Below are 19,823 nucleotides of genomic sequence, written 5' to 3'. Positions count from 1 at the left end.
TTGATGATTTGATAGAACTTGAAGTTGCAAAGGAAACAGTTTGGCAATGCAGGAAGAAGAATATTCTAGGCCCACTGAACAGCCTGTAGAAAGGGTCAGAGTGAGTAGATAGTTTGTGACACAAACCAAGTGAGGGCCAGAAGGAGCTTAGGGAGCAAGGGGAAGAAAACTTGAGATAGAGAAGCTAGGTGGGCATCCGACTTGGGCTGCTTTAGAGACCTTGGCGAAGAATAGATGGATTTGAATGGAAACCCATGGCAAGGTTTGAAGCAGTGGAGTGGCTACCTTGGAAGTCATATACATCAGGTATCACTTTATTCTCAAAGCATAAAGGCAGAGTGCACACTAGTCTTCAGTTTGATCCTGACTCAGTGATTAGCAGGAGGCATGGGAAACAGATTTGTCCTGCCATTCTGGGCCTCAGCCGCCACACCTTGCTGTCTGACCTGTACACAGACTGGTGCTTTGGATTAGCTTTATGCTTGTGTTTGGGACATCCCATCTTCTTCCACCCTTGACTCGGCAGTTACCCCGTTTTGCCATTTTGCCTTGTTTGGAAGCTCTCCGTTCTCTCCTGGTGTCCTGGGATGCCACTTGCCCTGTCAGGCTCTTTCAGCTGCTGGGAGCCTGTGGATTTGAGTCCAAGTATATTATGCTGGCCACAGAAATTCATTTCTTTGAACACCTAAGTTGCAATCACAGTTTCAAAGGAATCATATGCATTTGCTGCTTATATTGCTTGGCTTTATTAAGAATGCTTGAGTTTTGAAATAATAATGTAATTTCTAACAACATATAATTGATTTCACTCATTCAAGTTGACATGATTTAATTCCCTTTGATTTTGTTGTGAATGATGCAAGTGAAAAAAACTTGCCTGAGTTATTACTGTGTGTTCAACTGCTTTTTGTGTTTTCTTTAATTTGCAGTTTTCTCGTGTACTGAAGAATAGAGCCTGGCCTACTTTTAAACAGGCCAAATCTAAAATCTCCCCACTGCACAGCAGTGATTTCTGCCCTACCAACTGCCATGTCAACGTGATGGAAGTTTCTTATCCCAAAACATCAACCTCTTTGGGAAGTGCATTTGGTGTTCAGTTGGATAGTAGGAAACATCATTCTCATGATAAAGAAAACAAATCTTCGGAGCAAGGTATGCTCGCTTTTGCAACTTTACCAAATCGTAAAAAGTCATTTAGGCAATCATAGCTATTCGTGCAGCCCTGAAATTCAGTAGATAACTGGTGTGCAAACAAGCATGAACTTTTATAAAGGAAGGATTTCTTACTGTAATCACTTGGATAATTATGCCTAAGTGTATACTGAATGGAAATGGAGTTAGATGTTTTTGTTATTTTTCTTCTAAGAAGGATGATTGCTCTTGCTTTCCTTATGCGTATGATAGGCACAGCTCATCCTGCTGTGAAAGCTGCTCATATGACATGGCCCTGAAACTTTGAGGACAATACCTGAGGAACATCTGCAGCAATGCACTATGCCATTCTGTACCATCGCAGTAGGACAAGGGATCAAACTGTCTTCTAGTTTTTAATTACAACTCCCCACAGGCTCTAATTTCTGAATTAAATTCAGCATTGGATCAGCATTTTATTTTATGGAATCTCAAATTTAACTTGACTGGATAAAGAAAATGGGGTATATAAACACAATGGAATACCATTTAGCCATAAAAAGAAGTAAATCCTGTCATTTGTGACAACATAGATGAACCTGGAAAACATTATGTTAAAGTGAAATAAACCAGACACAGAAAGACAAATACTATATGATCTCATTTATATGAGGAATCTAAAAAAGTTGATCTCATAGAAGTAGAGAGTAGAATGGTGATTACCGGGGCCTGGGGTGATTGGGTGGGGGATTGAGAAGATGCAGGCCAAAGGATATAAAATTTCAATCAGATAAGAGGAATAAGTTCAAGAGATCTATTGTATAACATGGCGAGTATGGTTAATATATTGTATTCTTGATAAATCCTAAGAGAGTGGGTATACAGTGTTCTCAGCACCAACATGATAACTACGTGAAGTAATACATATGTTAATTACCTAGATTTAGTCATTGCATTATGCATATATACATCAAAACATCAGGTTGTACATGTAATACATGTAATTGTATCTGTCAATTAAAAAATAAAAATTAATTGGACTGGATTGTTATCATAAGTTAAAGGTGATACATGTTACTAAGGAATGACTTTAATTCCTCAGGGAAACTGAGCCCTATGGTGTACATTCAGCACACCATCACAACCATGGCGGCCCCTTCAGGTCTGTCTCTGGGACAGCAGGATGGCCATGGTCTCAGGTATCTGCTGAAAGAAGAAGACTTAGAAACCCAAGACATCTATCAGAAACTGCTGGGTAAACTTCAGACTGCACTGAAAGAGGTGGAGATGTGTGTTTGTCAAATAGATGAGTAAGTGTTTTGTACTACACTTTTAAGTTTGCCAAATTAAATAGCTGTAAAAATGTGACTTAGAAAAATTCAATAATTCTCTCTTTAGTTATTGGAAATTTAGGAGATTTGTGTTGATTATGCAGATCCTCTTCATTCCAAAACTTTAAAAATGTTTTTTAATGGAAAAAATACGTATAGGTATATATTTTAAGTAAGCATTTAATACCAGGGAAGAGAATGACAAAATTCTATCTTATACAAGGATGCTACATGAGTCTTAGTGTAAAAATATTACCTTGAAAAATATATTTGAAAGCATACCAGTTTTGTATGAGGATTTCCTTGTACTCTTTGTAGTTCAGGGTACAAATTTTGGTGAATATGCACTCAATAGAAATTTATAAAAAACAAAGTATAATAAATGCTTCACATACTTGTTAAATGAGTAAATGCAAAATTATGTATCTCTAGGACAAATACTTTTTTCTTTTCTGATTGAATTCATGGCCTGCTAAGCAATAACCCAAATATCTGTGCCAGTATTTTTAACCAAGAGAAGGTGGAGGCAGTTAATGAGCACTTTTCCAAATAAATCAGTTCTAATTCTTATTTAAGAATTTGATGGTTGGAGAATTGCCTGAGCTTGCGAGGATGCTTTGTCACATCATGGTATAGGACGATGCTTCACATCTAGTCCAGACAGCTCTGTATAGTCAGAACAGCGTGGGGTTTGAAGTAGCTCAGTTTCTCATCTACAGAAGTGAATGAGTAATAATAATGAATTACAAGTTTGTGGTGATGAAAGTTATACAAATTAATACAGAAAGTAATCAGCACGCTGCCTAATATAATGCTTGCTCATCCATTCAAGGGGTAGAAATTATTGAATATATCCCCAATTAGCAGATTCTGAAACTAATAGAAATATTGTTATCTTCTTTTTATTGTACTCTCTTCATGAAGTTGTTGATTTAAATGGCTACAGATGTGAACTCTTGACTTCACATACACACCTATCGTCCTGTATTTCATGGATAATTCAGTTTTGACACAAAATATTTAGACCTTATTCCAAGCCTTTGTTGTAATTAGACATTATACTGATGAAGTCATAATTGACATGATCTCTCATTTTACACGTTTTTGAAATTTAGAGATCAAAATCATATTAGATGCATTGTATTTTAAAAATTATCCTCAATATTTAGTATTTACTTTGCTAATTTTCTGAAGTTTTATGAGTGATTTAGAATTAAGATTTTGTTTCTCTATTTCTAATATACTATTTTTGTGTATTATACTGTGGCTTTTCCTATTTACAGATGAATTAAACAGTTCAAGATTGCTAAGAGAAAAGGAAAGTATTTTTTAAGCAATTGCATGACATTTTTGAATTGTGTTGGAATCCTTGCGACAGAAGTTTATATTTTAGGATATGATATTTTACTTCATTTAATAAATGAGATTTTGTTGCATGATATATTTTAAAAACCAGTTGTTGTCTACCACAGGTATTTATGAAGTATATAGAATTTTTATTAATAAGGCAATAAATAGTGGCATTGAATCATAGCTTCTAGGCCTCAAAGGGATTTTAAGAAAACATCTGGACCAATCCCATACCTCCAGTTCCAAGAGTTGTTATTGCCATTTTGGGATGAGTCTTGTCAATGGCAAGATTATTGATGTGCCTCAGCTGGCACTGCTCAGGGACTAATCTTTAATGCATTGACGATCTAGCACTGCCTGGCAATCCTCCAGGCTTTGTCTTTGTTAATTTATTGAATTTTTTTTAAAGGTTCAGGTGATGTAGAAATATTTTCAGGAAAAATATGTAAACGCAAGGAGCTCCTTTTACTTGGCTTAAAATGTTTCTATTTAAGGCACTAGTTGCAGACTAGTTATTTTTATTAACTAAAACTACTTAAAATGATTACTTTTCACTGAAGTTTCCCCCACCCTGTTATTCTAAAAACCTTTACCCAGCTGAGCATGTTTATTAGAAAGGTGGCAAAAAGTGAGCAAATGATTGGAGAAACCACCTTGGTCTTCTTTGGGTACACCGCATAATTTAATTCTAAGTATTAATAGGTTCCACACAACTTAATGTGCAATATAAATCGCTGTACAACAGTACAGTTGTTTTAAGTGCCTGGATTCCCCATTGCTTTTAATATTCAGAGATGCTGCCATGCAGTCGAGGTTAACACATTATTTAAAAATCTAGTATCTGAACAATTTTCTCACCCTATAGTAATTATTCCTGGTCAGAGATGTCTTTGCAAGTGAAGCAGCAGATCTCAGATGTGTTGCCAAGTTTTAAGATAAATTGCCTGATAACACCTCAATGTTAGCTTTTCTAGAAGTTATTCATCCCTGTGAAAGGTCCTGAGGTTGAGCTTGTCTTATCATAAAGTCTGGTTGTTCTGTCACCTGGGAATACCTCTCAGAAATGAAATTTCCTTTAACACATAGGCATTTCACTAAATCCTCCTACTTAGCTTCAGACCCAAAGATAGAATTAGAGATGAATTTCCTGTCTAGTAACATGAGGTAAGATGATGTAATGAATTTAATCAAGGATTTGTGATTCTGGTTTCACTTTGGAAAGTTAAAGACTTTTGCCCTTTAATGGGCTATTTACTGGGTAATGACACTTAGGTACAAGAAATAAGTAAAAGGAAAAATAATTAATGTCCAAAACCTTTGACAGGGTTTTAAAATAGAGGATTTGTGTATTCTCACAGGGAGGAAAGGGGCCTGGTAATCACAGGGGATTTGAGAACAGACTTCATTTTGCAGGTGCCACATGCCTCAGGATTGAGTGATGAACAAACCACACTTTCAGACAGTTAGTAACCCGGGGGTTACAGAGAGGAATGCTGGTGGTGGTGGTAGAGTAATCATTGAGGTTTCCCCAAGCATTTTGCTAGTAAATACACAAAAAGAGGGGCACACCATAAAAACCAGCTTTTTTATAGGTGCTTATGTGCCAGGCAAGATTACACTATTACATACGTTGGCTGATTTCATTCTCACAGTACTTCTGTGAGTTGAGTTATGAAACACCGGGATGCACCCTACTCCCTCCAGAGTGTGCAAGTTAGATGCAGGGAGAGGGAATCCTGCTTAATTTGCACAGGCTATGTATATAACAATATGTTTTGCCTACCCCGCCTCTAAAATGGGGAAATAATGATAATACCTACTTCATAAGGTGGTTTTAGAGATTAAATGAATTGATACCTGTTAAAGACTTAGCATGGTGACTGTCATAAAAGCTCAACAGATGTTAGCGATGATGATGATGTTTAAAAACACACAGGTCATTGCAACATACTGTATACAAAAATCTTTTTTATCAATGGCACAAGGAGGAGATTCAACTGGAATTGCATGCTGCTGAAGCTTTTAATTAATGGACCTCTAGTAGGTAATTAATATTGTATATGAATGAAAGTGAAGGGATTTCTGCAAGCACAAATATTATGGTTTGATGCCTTGTTGCTTTTCAGAATCTAGAAATTTTATGCAAAACATGGTGTTTAAAATACAGTTTTTCTATCATTTGTTTGTAAGCCTAACACTTGTTCCCACAGGGTCAACGCAAGCATGATTGCAGCTGTTTTAAATGAAAAGCAAATATCTGAATACAATTCATGTAACTTTGAAAAAAATTATGCTTAGCCCCATGACTTCTAATTTAAAAGATACATAAGCGCAGAGGGCTCTTTGCAAAATGAGAACTCCTGCGTTTTTTTTCCTCTTTGGTATTCAAAGTTCATCTGTCTGTGCAGCATGGAGCTTGGATAATTGGAGTTAGTCTAATGTTTTAATCTTTTGGGTGGAGAGGGTGAATAAATAGACAATCTGTCTTACACGACATAAAAGTATCTTTCGAAAGAGAAAAACTGTGTTTAAAATCATCCACAGCTTTTGGTTATTAAAAATGTTCACAGGGCCTCGAGCAATGTAACATAGCTCCTTCAATTTTTCACTGGTGTCTAAAAACTGTAAAATGTCAAAATATTATTCAAATCTCACCTCACTGTGAGACCTGACCTGACTGCACCGCTATTTGAAATGGCAGCTTCACGCTTCCTTCCCTGCTTTGTTTTTCTCCTTACCATTTGCTGCCATTTGATATACTAGAAAGTTTACTTGTTTTTACTTGTCTTCTCTCAGTAGAATTTGAGCTCCAAGAAGGCAGGGGCTTTTGTGTTTTGTTTTTGTCGCTGTTATTGTTTGTTTGTTTGTTTTTTGAGATGGAGTCTTGCTTTGTTGCCCAGGCTGGAGTGCAGTGGTATGATCTCCGTTCACTGCAACCTCCACCTCCAGGGTTCAAGTGATTCTCCTGCCTCGGTCTCCCAAGTAGCTGGGACTACAGTCTTCCGCCACGACACCACACCCGGCTAATTTTTGTATTTTTAATAGAGACAGGGTTTCACCATGTTGGCCAGGCTGGTCTCGAACTCCTGACCTCGTGCGATCCACCCACCTCGGCCTCCCAAAGTGCTGGGATTACAGGCATGAGCCACGGCGCCTGGCCCGTTTGTGTATTTTATAAACTACTATATCCACTGCACCAAGAACAATGCATGGTATAATAAATGTGTTTAGTGAAATCACTTAACAGGTATTTATTCAATGCACAGCATTGGGTTTGACATTATGGAATATGTATAAGATACCTTCAGAGTCTTGAAATAACAAACATTACATTGCTATGGAAAAATGAGAACCAAGATATGCGCTAGTGATTGGAACTGAAAATCACAGGTATTTAGTAAATGTGAAGATGGCTGTTGGCTTGAGAAGCCCTATATGGGTCCTTTGTTTAGACATGGTTTAATTCATTTTGCAAATTTTTTAGCATGCTGTTTGACAATAAAGTTCGATTCCATTTTTGCCTAATTTTGAGTTAGTTGTAACAGAAACATGCCACAGCAAACGTTCAAGCCTAGTGTTGGAGTCAGCAGCTACTCAAAGTCCTCAGCAGGTTTCACACAGTTCAGTCTGACTGCAGCATTTTACCCTGGAGCCAAGTGGAGGAGCTCTTTCTGTGGGCAGATTTGCAACATTTCATCCTTGCTGGCTTGCAGATGAGATTGTAATTACCCCATCCTCACATTGTGTGTTACTCTGTTTGCTGTCTTGTAATCCCCAAGGCCAGGACTCCTGTTTGTATGAGCAGGGAGAGGGATTGACAATCCAATATTCTCCCTGCCAAATAGAGAATGCCTGGGCGAAACCCAAGGCACAGGTAGAGGGATAGGTGGGTTTTTAATACTGAATGTGAGCCAGTAAGGACGTTAAGGCCCGTTTACAGTTTGGGTTTAATATTTGGCTAGCACTTTGGAGATTGTTGAGTATTTCCGTAAGGTGGTGATGGTTGTGCTAATGGCCAGGGGCTAAAGATAACACCCATTATGCACCAGGAATATTCATTCTCATAGCAGTCATGGAAGCCAGTTATTCTCATTATCCCCATTTCACAAGTATCCAATAGAACTACCACAGCTTTGTTTTAGTTGTAGTCATGCATGGCACAACCTGGATTTCAGTGAAGCTTTCTGGTCTAAATTATGCTGTTTGTATGACTCATTTTGTGAAGAACAAGTGAACTTTGAATGACATGCTTTTTATGCAATAGAATATTTACTTGATATGAAACATTGAAGCACTCTAGAAATATTTGTAAGCCAGCAAATTTATTTGTATTCAGCAAATAAGGTAGTTATCTATAGCAGACAGTTTGAAAATGTGCATTTATTTTTTTAATATTACATTGCAGCCTTCTGTCTTCAATAACATATTCTCCTAAATTAGAACGTAAGACATCGGAGGGCATAATACCAACAGACAGTGACAATGAGAAGGGAGAAAGAAACAGCAAACGGGTCTGTTTTAATGTAGCAGGAGATGAACAGGAAGATTCTGGTCATGATACCATCAGCAACAGAGACTCTTACAGGTAATTCACTAACTCATCAAACTCATTTACTCAAGAAAGTCAAACGTGATGCTGGATTTTCCACAAAGATCTTGAAAAAAGTTTTTGATTTTTTTTTTTTTTTAGTTGGTCTTTCACAGTCATCACTTGTTATTACTGACCTCAGACAAAGCATAATGGGACAGTGTAATATTTCAATCCTTCCCTTGTCTAATATGAATAGCTTGGAAAAAGCATTTTTTCTGTGGTGGTGTGAGCTTAATTTGGGAGAGTTGTTCTGTATATGGATTGTGTAACATATATAGCAAATAAGAAAATTGTATCTAATCTGAGGGATTAACATCTTTTTCAACTATGTTTCTGTCACTGGTTTATTGGGTAGCGAATAGGAGTTCTTTTGGCCCTTTTTTCTCTCTTTTCTTTTCATTTTCTATGTTCCAAACTAATGGGACTAATGTTCCTTGCCTACCTCTGAGACAAAGCTTGCGTTTTTTACTCTCTTGGATACCTTCTATATTAGTTTTCTAGGGCTGCTGTAACAGATTACTACAAACTGGGCAGCTTAAACAACAGAAATTTATTATCACACAGTTCTGGAGGTCAAAAATCTGAAACCAAGGTGTGGGCTGTGTTGGCTCCTTCTGAAGGCTATGGAGGAAGGATCCGTGCCAGGCCTGGCTCCTTGACGTGTAAACGGCCATCTACTCCCTGCGTCTCTGCACATTCTCTTCCCTCCATATGCATCTTGTGTCCAAATTTTCCCTTCTTATAAGGACATTTTATAGGGCGGCTTAAGGTGGTACCCTAATGACCTCATTTTAACTCGATTACCTTTGTAAAGACCCTATCTCCGAATAAGGTCACATTCTGAGGCACTCGGGATCACTTTTCAACCACATGAATTTTGTTGGGAGACCCTGTTCAACCCCAAATACTTTCCCTCCAAACTCTGTTTTTGTCTTCCTACTAGACTTTCAAATGATGTCTCCTCGCATGAACTTCCTTAATTGAAAGTGCTTTTTGTTCCTTGAATCCATGTATCACCTGATACCTCACTAAGGACTGTCATAACCAGCCACATAAGCTGTGTATACAACTTTAACATCTTTTTCATTTATGTTAATTGAAAGCAAAAACTATCTTCTTCAGTCGTTTATTATGCGGTGTTTTGCAATGAAAAGATACTGATTCAATAGTAATCAAAGTTCTCATCAGAGTATATATAACTAGTTACAAACTAGGAGCTAACATTAAAAATATACTTTTACCAAACACATGGGGGAAGAGGAAGATTTTACATAATCCTCACTGCGACCCTCGGTGGCAGGTTCTGATAGGAACTCCATTTTACATATCAGGAAGCTGAAGCCCGGAGGGCCGATATCATTTATCTATGAGACCAGGTGGTCTGGCTTCCCAGTTTGTCTCTTAACCACTCTTCTGTTCCAATTTCTATGTTTTCAAAAAGGATCTTAATGAACACATAAGAGTTATTCTAGAGATTTAATCATAGATCAGACAGATTAACCACTTTTATCACTTCATTTACTTTTCACTTCTGAGCATCCCAACCTGCTCTTTAATAGGAATCTGTAGGGTTTTTCCCGGTGGGAAATTACACATCTAAAAATACTTCCTTAACTCAAGTTCTAGTTATCAGATAATTAAAATTACCCTGACAGTTTCCCTCTAGGCTAAGATAGAAATTTTAAATGTAAATTTAAAGTTAAGAAAGTCCTTTTTACTTATTCTGAGAGGAAAGAAAATATTTTATCTCCTGCACTATTTCTGAAATCTGTCCCTGTTCACACACAAACATTTTAAACATTTCTTTCCTTGGGCATTCATCATTATCAAGCACTTCCCTGTGCTAAAAGCTCTGAGGTGGAGACAAAGTCCCTATCCTCCATAAGGAAGCTCAGAGTGTAACCAATAAGTTATGATTTAAGCTATCAGAAAGGGACAGAAATCACAAAACGGTATTTTGTCTCTATTAGCAAGTTATCTAATTACCGTCATATATCATGAAACAGATTATAAAGAATTTTAAGTTTGGTGTGACTCCTAGTTTTATAACTAACTGCCCTTAAAAAAATCATTTGGGACTAGATTATATGATACAAGAAAATTTGAAATATAATTGAATCGAAAATATGCCATCTTTAAAAGGTAAGATAGACTGAGTTGAACAAGTTTATCTTTCTTTTAGTTTTCTCTAAAACATATTAATAAATACAACTGATATAAGTTTATGTCATAAGAAATTGCAGGGACACCTGGGCAGTTGCACTCTTACAGTAACATGAAACTTATTGTTTTCAGTGACTGCAACAGCAATAGGAATTCCATCGCCTCCTTCACCAGCATCTGCAGCAGCCAGTGCAGCTCGTATTTCCACAGTGATGAAATGGACTCAGGTGTGTTCGTTGGTGAAGGCCTGTGGGCTTTTTGATGTTAGTCCTAAAGGAGATAACTTTAAGGTTTTAATTTCTTAGATCCATATGAATTTTTATTTTTACCTTTTATCATTCACTCTCTGTGGCCACACATATTGCATTTCAATTTTATGTGCTTGATAGTCTATTTCCCAATCCCATTTTAAAGGGAGTGAGTTAAAAAACAATGAAATAAGCAAACTAATTGTAATCTTCAGATATGCTCTATGATCTCTTTATGGTTCTACAAAGGATTATAGGTACACAGGAAACATACTGAAAGTATTAGGCGTTGTTGATGGGGATAGGCAGGTGTGGAGTTTGAAGCATTAAAGACAGCAGGTTCACCTAAGCTAGCTTTATATGTGGATGATGAGGATTGAGGGTAATGAGAGAAACAGATTGATATAATTATCTTATTATTATCTTGTATGTGTTAAGAACAAATACTTTTCATCCAATTAGGGAAAATCTTAATTTTTGATTATTCAGTTTATTTCAACTCTTCAACCATTGGAGGAACATAATTTGAAAGAATAATTAACAAGTGTCCTTTCTAGGGGTCACTCTGCCTTCAGAAGAAGTAATAACATCCCAGGAGCTATTAAATCTTTTGGAACTCTCTCTGAACATGAGAACTGTGCATGGAATAAGAGCTTGTGTTTCATTTTTACATTTTATTTAATATTTAAAATATTTTGGAATGTTAAACATAAGATGAATGATTGTTGTTTTTGGTTTTGTTTTTGTTTTGATATCTAGGTGATGAACTTCCCCTAAGTGTTCGCATTTCTCATGATAAACAGGACAAGATACATAGTTGCCTTGAGCATCTTTTCAGCCAGGTACAATCGGGCATTTGTGGGGCTTTTGTTCCACAACTAAACTGTCAGGAGTCCCTTTTTCAGATGCAGTACAAGGAGCTCGGAGTTAGAACAGAAAGGTCTCAATCTGTCTTTCCACCTCCTTTACCTCTATTTCTGACGTTTAAACTGGGAATAAACATTCTTTCAGCCAACTCACCTAAAGGATTTTTGTGAATATCAAGTATTTTACAGTCCTGGGAAAATTACTATTATACACATAGGAGTTCCCCTTTTTAGGATTTGTTTTTTTGTTTTTTGTTTTCAAAAAGCTTTATGATATTTCTTGCTTAACATTATTTCTAATTTTAAAAAGCACAAGATATGCCTTGGATGCTAATTTTGTCATTTTAAATTAAAAAAATGTATAGCTATAACCAAAATTTGTAGTAGAAGATTTTACCACTTTGAAAAGGATTCCAATAACTTATAGTTAAAGAAAACTCCAGAGATTTTTTGTTCTTTTGTGAGGTAAATTTATATTTTGTATTAATATATGGTAAGATAGTAAAAAATGTCATTGCAAATGTTATCAGGTGCATTTATTTCAATATTTTATGTAAAGATGGATTTCACAGGCATCACGGGGTTTCAAAAATAATTGTTGTTTTAAAAAACATTTTATAATATTTACATTTAGAAATACATATCATGTACTATGAGGGATATGTAACTCAGAAATCTCTACTATTGACAGGTGGATTCAATTACCAATCTCCTAAAAGGGCAGGCTGTTGTGAGGGCCTTTGACCAAACCAAGTATCTCACTCCAGGCCGAGGATTGCAAGGTAAGTCTTGAAAAAGTAACTAATAGAAGCAATTGAGAAAAAAAGGTGGTAGACAATATAGTCAAGAAGCAAGGAGATTGCATAAGAGGAGCAATTCCGGTTACTCATGTTTCATAATTCACTGGATACTACTTCTATTTTGATAATTTTTAATATGTAAAAAAATCAGCATAGGAAGTTTTACATTTATTTGAAAGTTTAAAATGTTTAATGCCTATAGGGGCCAGGCTAAGCAAAAATGAGTTAATCGAAGATACATAAGCATGAAGTTGATTTTGCTGAACCCAAGCATAATGTCTCCTTGGCTGTTTCCCCGTGGTAAGGAAAGGGTGTGGGGAATGAGAGTTGATGAATGGAAAGGATGGAGCTGCCAGTCTGACTAGTAACTAGTTGGGATAATGAAAGTAGAGTTTTCATCTAAATTTGCTTTGTTTAAACATTTATAAGAAAATAATATTAAGGTTTGACTTTTTAGGTTTAACGGATTTTCTGACGGTATGGCAAAATAAATGACCACCATGTCAATAGTCTAGGACAACAGTGACAGAAGAAGGTTTTGAAGCCTAAAGGCTTAATTGGTTGGGAACAAGTTGAGACTTAAGAGAGATTTTCTGTGTTTATTTAGAATTTCAACAGGAAATGGAACCAAAGCTGAGTTGTCCAAAAAGGCTACGGCTTCATATCAAGCAAGACCCCTGGAATCTTCCCAGCAGCGTCCGGACTCTTGCTCAGAACATCAGGAAATTTGTTGAAGGTCAGCATGAAAAGCAAAGATCGTTGCATGATCTTAGCAATAATCATTTTAAAACCCACTAAAACCAAAAGTTTGATAATGCTTGATTACTTTTTACAGTGTTTCCTGTTGTGAAGAAAATAAAAGTACTGAAAATGGTGAGGGAGGAAGAGGGCAAGAAGGAATAAGATTATAGGGCCTTGTGTCCCCAGGGTTATAAACATCATGGAGAATATTCTCATTGAATAAAATAAGGGCTCAAAGTTGTGAAGACAAATCGAACATGAAGAGAATTTAAGACTTTATAATAGGAGACAATGTCATAAAAAAATTCTGAAGGATATACAAAAGGCATGAAGCTAATGCTTATCCAAAAAAAAAAAAAAAAAAAAAAAGAATCAATTGTGAAGCTGTGTGAGAATCAAAATAATCACGTAGGTTGCATCATTAATTTTTACGTTTTTATTTCAGAAGTGTTTGTCTAAGTTGATTGCTCTTAACTACCGTAACACTATTTACATGACATTCTATAATTGGTAAAACCTGTGAATTGGAGACATATAATTTTGAGACGACTTCATTGAGATAGATTGCATGTTGTTTAGAATCAGCGTGATTAAGTAGAAAATTCTGAGAGTTTCCAAAATGATTATGGTGAAAAAGATGAAATGAGAATTCATCTAGTTTTAAAAATATATAACTCAGCAATTTTCTTCCCAGTGATTAGACCAGTGGTTAGCAACATCTGGAGGTATTTTTGGTTGTCACAATTGTGGGTGTGCTACTGACCTCTAGATAGAGGCCAGGGATGCTGCTGAACATTCTAGAATGTACAAGAGAGTTCCTCACAAGGGAGAATTCTCTGATCCAAAATGTTAGTAGCGCTAAGATCGAGAAACCCGTACAATAAATACTATTCCTGTGTTTACAGTTTTATCCCTCAGTCATTTGTGTGTCAGTTGGATGTGGTCAATAGTATTCAGTGGTATTTAGCAGAATTATAGTATAACTGCAGTTGTTACCTTAAGTGGGGTAAATTAAAGAAAGCTGTAAATGTTGCTGACAAAAGACAGCCTCTTATACCAAATGGAGTCTGAGTCACTTAACTCTTTCAGGCTTCAATTTACACATTTATTAAATGACAGAGATGGCTTAAATGTTCTGTGATTACTAAGTCTTCTGCATAGACTTATACTCAAATATAACAACTTTCGTTTAGAGATTAGTAGAAAGGAAATTTGTATAGATATGGAATACTTCCCCAAATAAATCATAGTGATTCTATCTCGTGATAAAATATTTTGTATTTGACAGCTGGATTTCTTGGCTATATTTTTATTTTATGGCCTAATATAGTGTTTATCTATGATACTTTGTAACATAATGTTTAATGAAAAGTATGAATTTAAAATTCCCCAAAATATGAATAGCATAAATATAAAATGCATTTGAAAAAACAATTACGTTTTAGAAATTTAAGTATATACTTTACTGAGTAAAAGACATATTTCTGCTGAATAGATGCCAGTATTATGACACTACTAGAAATTATAATTCTGCAGTTGTTCTCATCATCTTTGAGATTTTATATTTGTTTTAAGGTAAATGTATATTGGCTAGGAATGGAGAAATCCTTAAATCATCTCCCCCACTTTTTTGTTTTGAACAATTTTATCTTTCAGATAGAAATTTCTAATGCTCTCATTAGTTTCCAAGAACTTCTTGGCTTCTGCATTAATTTTACTATTTACCCAAAAGTTATTCAAGGGCAGGTTATTCAATATCGATGTAATTGTATGGTTTTGAGTGAATTTCTTAGTCTTTATTTCTAATTTGATTGTGCTGTGGTCTGAGAGAGTGGTTGTTATGATTTCACTTCTTTTGCATTTGCTGAGAAGTGTTTTATGTCTGATTATGTCATTGCTTTTAGTGTATGTGCCATGTGGTGATGGGAAGAATGTCTATTCTGTTGTATTGGGATAGAGATATCTGTAGATGTCTATCAGGACCATCTGATCAGTGCTGAGGTCAGGTCCTGAATATCTTTGTTAATGTTCTGCCTCGATGATCTGTCTAATACTGACAGTGGGTTGTTGAAGTCTCTAACTATTATTGTGTGGGAGTCTAAGTCTCTCTGAAGGTCTCTAAGAACTTGCTTTATAAATCTGTGAAACTAATGAGAGCAAAGGTAAAATATACCAGACTCTCTGAGACACAGCTAAGGCAATGTTAAGAGGAAATTTTGTAGCACTAAATGCCCATATCCAAAAGTTAGAAAGATCTTGATATATAAACCTAACCCCACAAGCAAAAGAACTATATAACCAAGATAAAATCAAACCCAAAGGTAGCAGAGGACAATAAATAACTAAAATCAGAGCTGAACTGAAAGAGATTGAGATACAAGAAACCATTTAAAAGATCAATGAATCTAGGAGTTGGTTTTTGAAAAATTTAATAAAGTAGATAGAACACTAGCTGGGCTAGTAAGGAAGAAAAGAGAGAAGATCCAAACAAACATATTAAAAATGACAAAGGAGATATTACCACTGACCCCACAGAAATACACATAACTATCATATTATGTGTATTTACGCATAAGTGTCATAACTATGGATACTTCTATGCACATAAACTACAAAATCTAAAAGAAATGGATAAATTCCTGGACACATACACCCTCCCAAGACTGAACTAGAAAGAATTTGAATCCCTGAACAGACCAATAACAAGCTCCAAAGTTGAATCAGTAATAAATAGCCTGCCAACCAAAAAAAAGCCTGGGGCCAGATGGATTAACAGCCAAATTCTACCAGATGTACAAAAAAGAGCTGATACAGTTTCTATCAAAACTATTTCAAAGAATTGAAGAGGAGGGACTCCTCCCTAACTTACTCTAGGAGGCCAGCATTATCCTGATACCAAAAACTGGCAGAGATACAACAACAAAAAGAAAACTTCAGGCCAATATTCTTTATGAACATCAATGCAAAAATCTTCAACAAAATACTGGCAACCCAAATCCAGCATCACATCAAAAAGCTTACCTACCGTGATCAAGTAGTCTTTATCCTTGGGACACAAAGTTGGTTCAACATACTCAAATCAACAAGTGTGATTCATCATATAAACAGAACTAAAGACAAAAAGCATATGATAATCTCAGTAGATGCAGAAAAGACTTTTGATAATATTCAACATCCCTTCCTGTTAAAAACTCTCAATAAACTAAGTATTGAAGGAACATACCTCAAAATAGTAAGGGCCATCTAAAACAAACCCGCAGCCAACAACATCATACTGAAAAGGCAAAAACTGGAAGCATTCCCCTTGAAAACCAGCACAAGACAAGGATTCCCTCTCTCACCACTCCTATTCAACGTAGTATTGGAAGTCTTGGCTAGGGCAGTTAGGCAAGAGAAAGTAATAAAGGGCATCCAAATAGGAAGAGAGGAAGTCAAACTATCCCTGTTTGTAGACAAAATGATTCTATATCTCGAAGACCTTATAGTCTCAGCCCAAAAGTTCCTTAAGCTGATAAACAAATTCAGCAAAGTCTCGGGATACAAAAATCAATGTGCAAAACTCACTAGCTTTCTTATACACCAACAACAGTCAAGCTGAGAGTCAAATCAGGAATGTAATCTTATTCACAATTGCCACACAAAGAATAAAATACCTAGGAATACAACTAACCAGGGAGGTGAAAGATTTCTACAAGGAGATCTACAAAATACTGCTCAAAGATATATTAGAGATGACACAAACAAATGGAAAGACATCCCATGTTCATTGATAAGAAGAATTGATACCATTAAAATGGCTATACTGCCCAAAGCAATTTACAGATTCAATGCTATTCCTGTTAAACTACCAATAACATTTTTCACAAAACTAGAAAAAAACTATTTTAAAATTCGTATGAAGCCAAAAAAAGAGCCTGAATAGCCAAGGCAATCCTAAGTAAAAAGAACAAGGCTAGAGACATCACACTACTCAGCTTCCAACTATACTACAGGGCTACAGTAACCAAAACAGCATGGTACTGGTATGAAAACACACATGGACCAATGGAGCAGAATAGACAGCCCAGAAATAATGTCACACACCTACGACTATCTGATCTTCTACAAGGCTGACAAAAACAAGCAATGGGGAAAGGATTTTCTATTTAATAAATGGTGCTGGGATAACTGGCTAGCCATTTCCAGAAGATTGAAACTGAACCCCTTCCTTACACTTTATACAAAAATTAACTCAAGATGGATTAAAGACTTAAAAGTAAAATCCAAAACTATAAAAACTCTAGAAGACAACCTGAGTAATACCATTTTGGACATAGGAACGGGCAAAGATTTCATGACGAAAATGCTGAAAGCAATTGCAACAAAAGCAAAAATTGACAAATAGGATCTAATTAAACTTAAGAGCTCCTGTATAACAAGAGAAAGTATTAACAGAGTAAACAGACAACCTACAGAATGGGAGAAAATTTGCGAACTGTGCATCTGACAAAGGTCTAATGTCAAGCATCTATAAGGAACAAATTTACAAGAAGAAAAACAATCTCACTAAAATGTGAGCAAATGAGATGAACAGACACTTTTCAAAAGAGGACATACATGTGGCTAACAAACATGAAAAAAAGCTCAACATCACTGTTCATTAAGAAACATATGAAAAAAAGCTCAGCATCACTGTTCTTTAGAGAAATGCAAATCAAAACTACAATGAGATACCATCTCACACCTGTCAGAATGGCTATTATTAAAACGTCAAAAAATAACAGATACTGACAAGGTTGCAGAGAAAAAGGAACACTTACACGCTGTTGGTGGGAATGTAAATTAGTTCAACCATTGTGGAAAACAGTGTGGTGATTCCTTGACCCAAAAACAGAAATACCATTTGGCCCAGCAATCCCATTATTGGATATATACCCAAAGGAATATAAATCACTCTGTCATAAAGATGTGTGCACACATATATTCATTGCAGGACTACTCACAATACCAAAGATATGAAATCAACTCAAATGCCCATCAGTGGTAGACTGGATAAAGAAAATGTAGTACCTGTATTCCAGGGAATAATATGCAGCCATAAAAAAGAATGAGATAATGTCCTTTGCAGGAACATGAATGGAGCTGGAGTCCATTATCCTTAGCAAACTAACACAGGAACAGAAAACCAAATACCACATGTTCTCATTTATAAGTGGAAGCTAAATGATGAGAACACATGGACACAAAGAGAGGAACAACACATACTGGGGCCTATCAGAACGTGAAGTGTAGGAGGAGGGAGAGGATCAGAAAAAATACTTAATGGGTATTAGGCTTAATGCCTGGGTTATGAAATCATCTGTGCAACAAACCCCCATGACACAAGTGTACCTATATAAGAAACCTGCACATGTACCCTTGAACTTAAAAGTTTTAAAAAATACATTTCTAATGCAGGATAAAAAGTTTAATTTTTCAAAAAGTACTCATTTTAAAAATCTTACATTTTCTTCTCAAGACCTACTTTTGTACTCTTTGTAACTCATGTCACAATAAGCAGCTATAGGAATGATAACTATATACACATAGTGATTGATGGATTGATCAATATGTGTTGTGTATATGGGTGCCACTCTTAGTCATGGGGGTCCACTAGCCAGTTGAGTGTAGTTGAATGGGCTGAGAGTCTTATAGTCAATTATGTGGGGAGGGCTCTCTGTAGAATTTAAGTTGCATCTCTGGTTGCAGATTTCTTTGTTTCAGTGAGCTGTTTGGGTCAGAGCTGTGATTGTCACCATGTTAAGTGAGTCTTTAAAAATGATTACTTTTTGCTTCATCTCATTGGACTATGCAAGGGAGAGGGCATACTACTATTTCCTGGTAATCCCTGTGATGTCTGGTCCTGTTAGGAGTGGAAAAAGCATTAGGATCGTTGAAATCCATTGCTTGTTATGTGGAGGCACTCTGAGAAACTTTGCTGGCTCAGCACGAATTTATCCTATTCAACTTAAGTCATTTTCATTCTACTTCCTAGACTGTCTTTATATCGTGAATGAATGACTTAATGGAAGGTTAAATCTTGGGACTTAATTTAACCTGGTGCCACCAGGCCAGAATTTCTTAGTTTATATAAGTAGCTGGGATGACCCCATTTCTAATGTTTGTCCTAGTCTCCGATTTCAAAATATCCCATCCATTATATACCACGTGTGATATCAAGGTGTTGTAATTCTATGGTCTTTATTTAGAAAGAACTGTTGCAGTGACATTCAAAAATTGTGTCATTATATACTCACCCATTCATAGCAGATTAAACTGTGTGTAGAAGAGAGCAGAGAAGACAGTGAATTAAGTGAGGAAAGATTAATTGTATGGTGTCACTAAGACGATGCCTGTCTCCTGCTTAATGTTAACTCTGAGGTAAGTTATGTTCTCATATCATCAGCTGAATGAAGATATTTTTATCTGAGTAGCCCACCATCGCCTTAAATTTAGATGTTGATTAGTGAACACATTTTTGACTTTTTGTTCCCTAAAAAGAAAAATGCTTTATTCTAAATCTCATTTTTTTTTTTTAGCAACCTACATTTAAAAATTGTTTTCCCTGTATTTGTCCCAATATT

At 36.0% G+C, this 19,823-nt stretch overlaps 1 protein-coding gene across 1 annotated transcript in view; it reads left to right on the top strand.

Moving 5' to 3' along the window:
* PREX2 (phosphatidylinositol-3,4,5-trisphosphate dependent Rac exchange factor 2) overlaps positions 1–19,823 on the top strand; it is a 283,120-nt gene that overhangs the window by 150,570 nt on the left and 112,727 nt on the right. The window contains exons 24-30 of the mRNA XM_050802148.1: positions 930–1,152; positions 2,234–2,441; positions 8,218–8,397; positions 10,699–10,793; positions 11,574–11,656; positions 12,372–12,462; positions 13,088–13,216. Coding sequence (XP_050658105.1) covers positions 930–1,152; positions 2,234–2,441; positions 8,218–8,397; positions 10,699–10,793; positions 11,574–11,656; positions 12,372–12,462; positions 13,088–13,216 — 1,009 coding nt within the window. The remainder of the gene's footprint in view (positions 1–929; positions 1,153–2,233; positions 2,442–8,217; positions 8,398–10,698; positions 10,794–11,573; positions 11,657–12,371; positions 12,463–13,087; positions 13,217–19,823) is intronic.

The sequence above is a fragment of the Macaca thibetana genome, chromosome 8 (assembly GCF_024542745.1).
Source record: "Macaca thibetana thibetana isolate TM-01 chromosome 8, ASM2454274v1, whole genome shotgun sequence".
Taxonomy (NCBI): domain Eukaryota; kingdom Metazoa; phylum Chordata; class Mammalia; order Primates; family Cercopithecidae; genus Macaca; species Macaca thibetana.
This window is presented reverse-complemented; position numbering and strand designations above follow the sequence as displayed.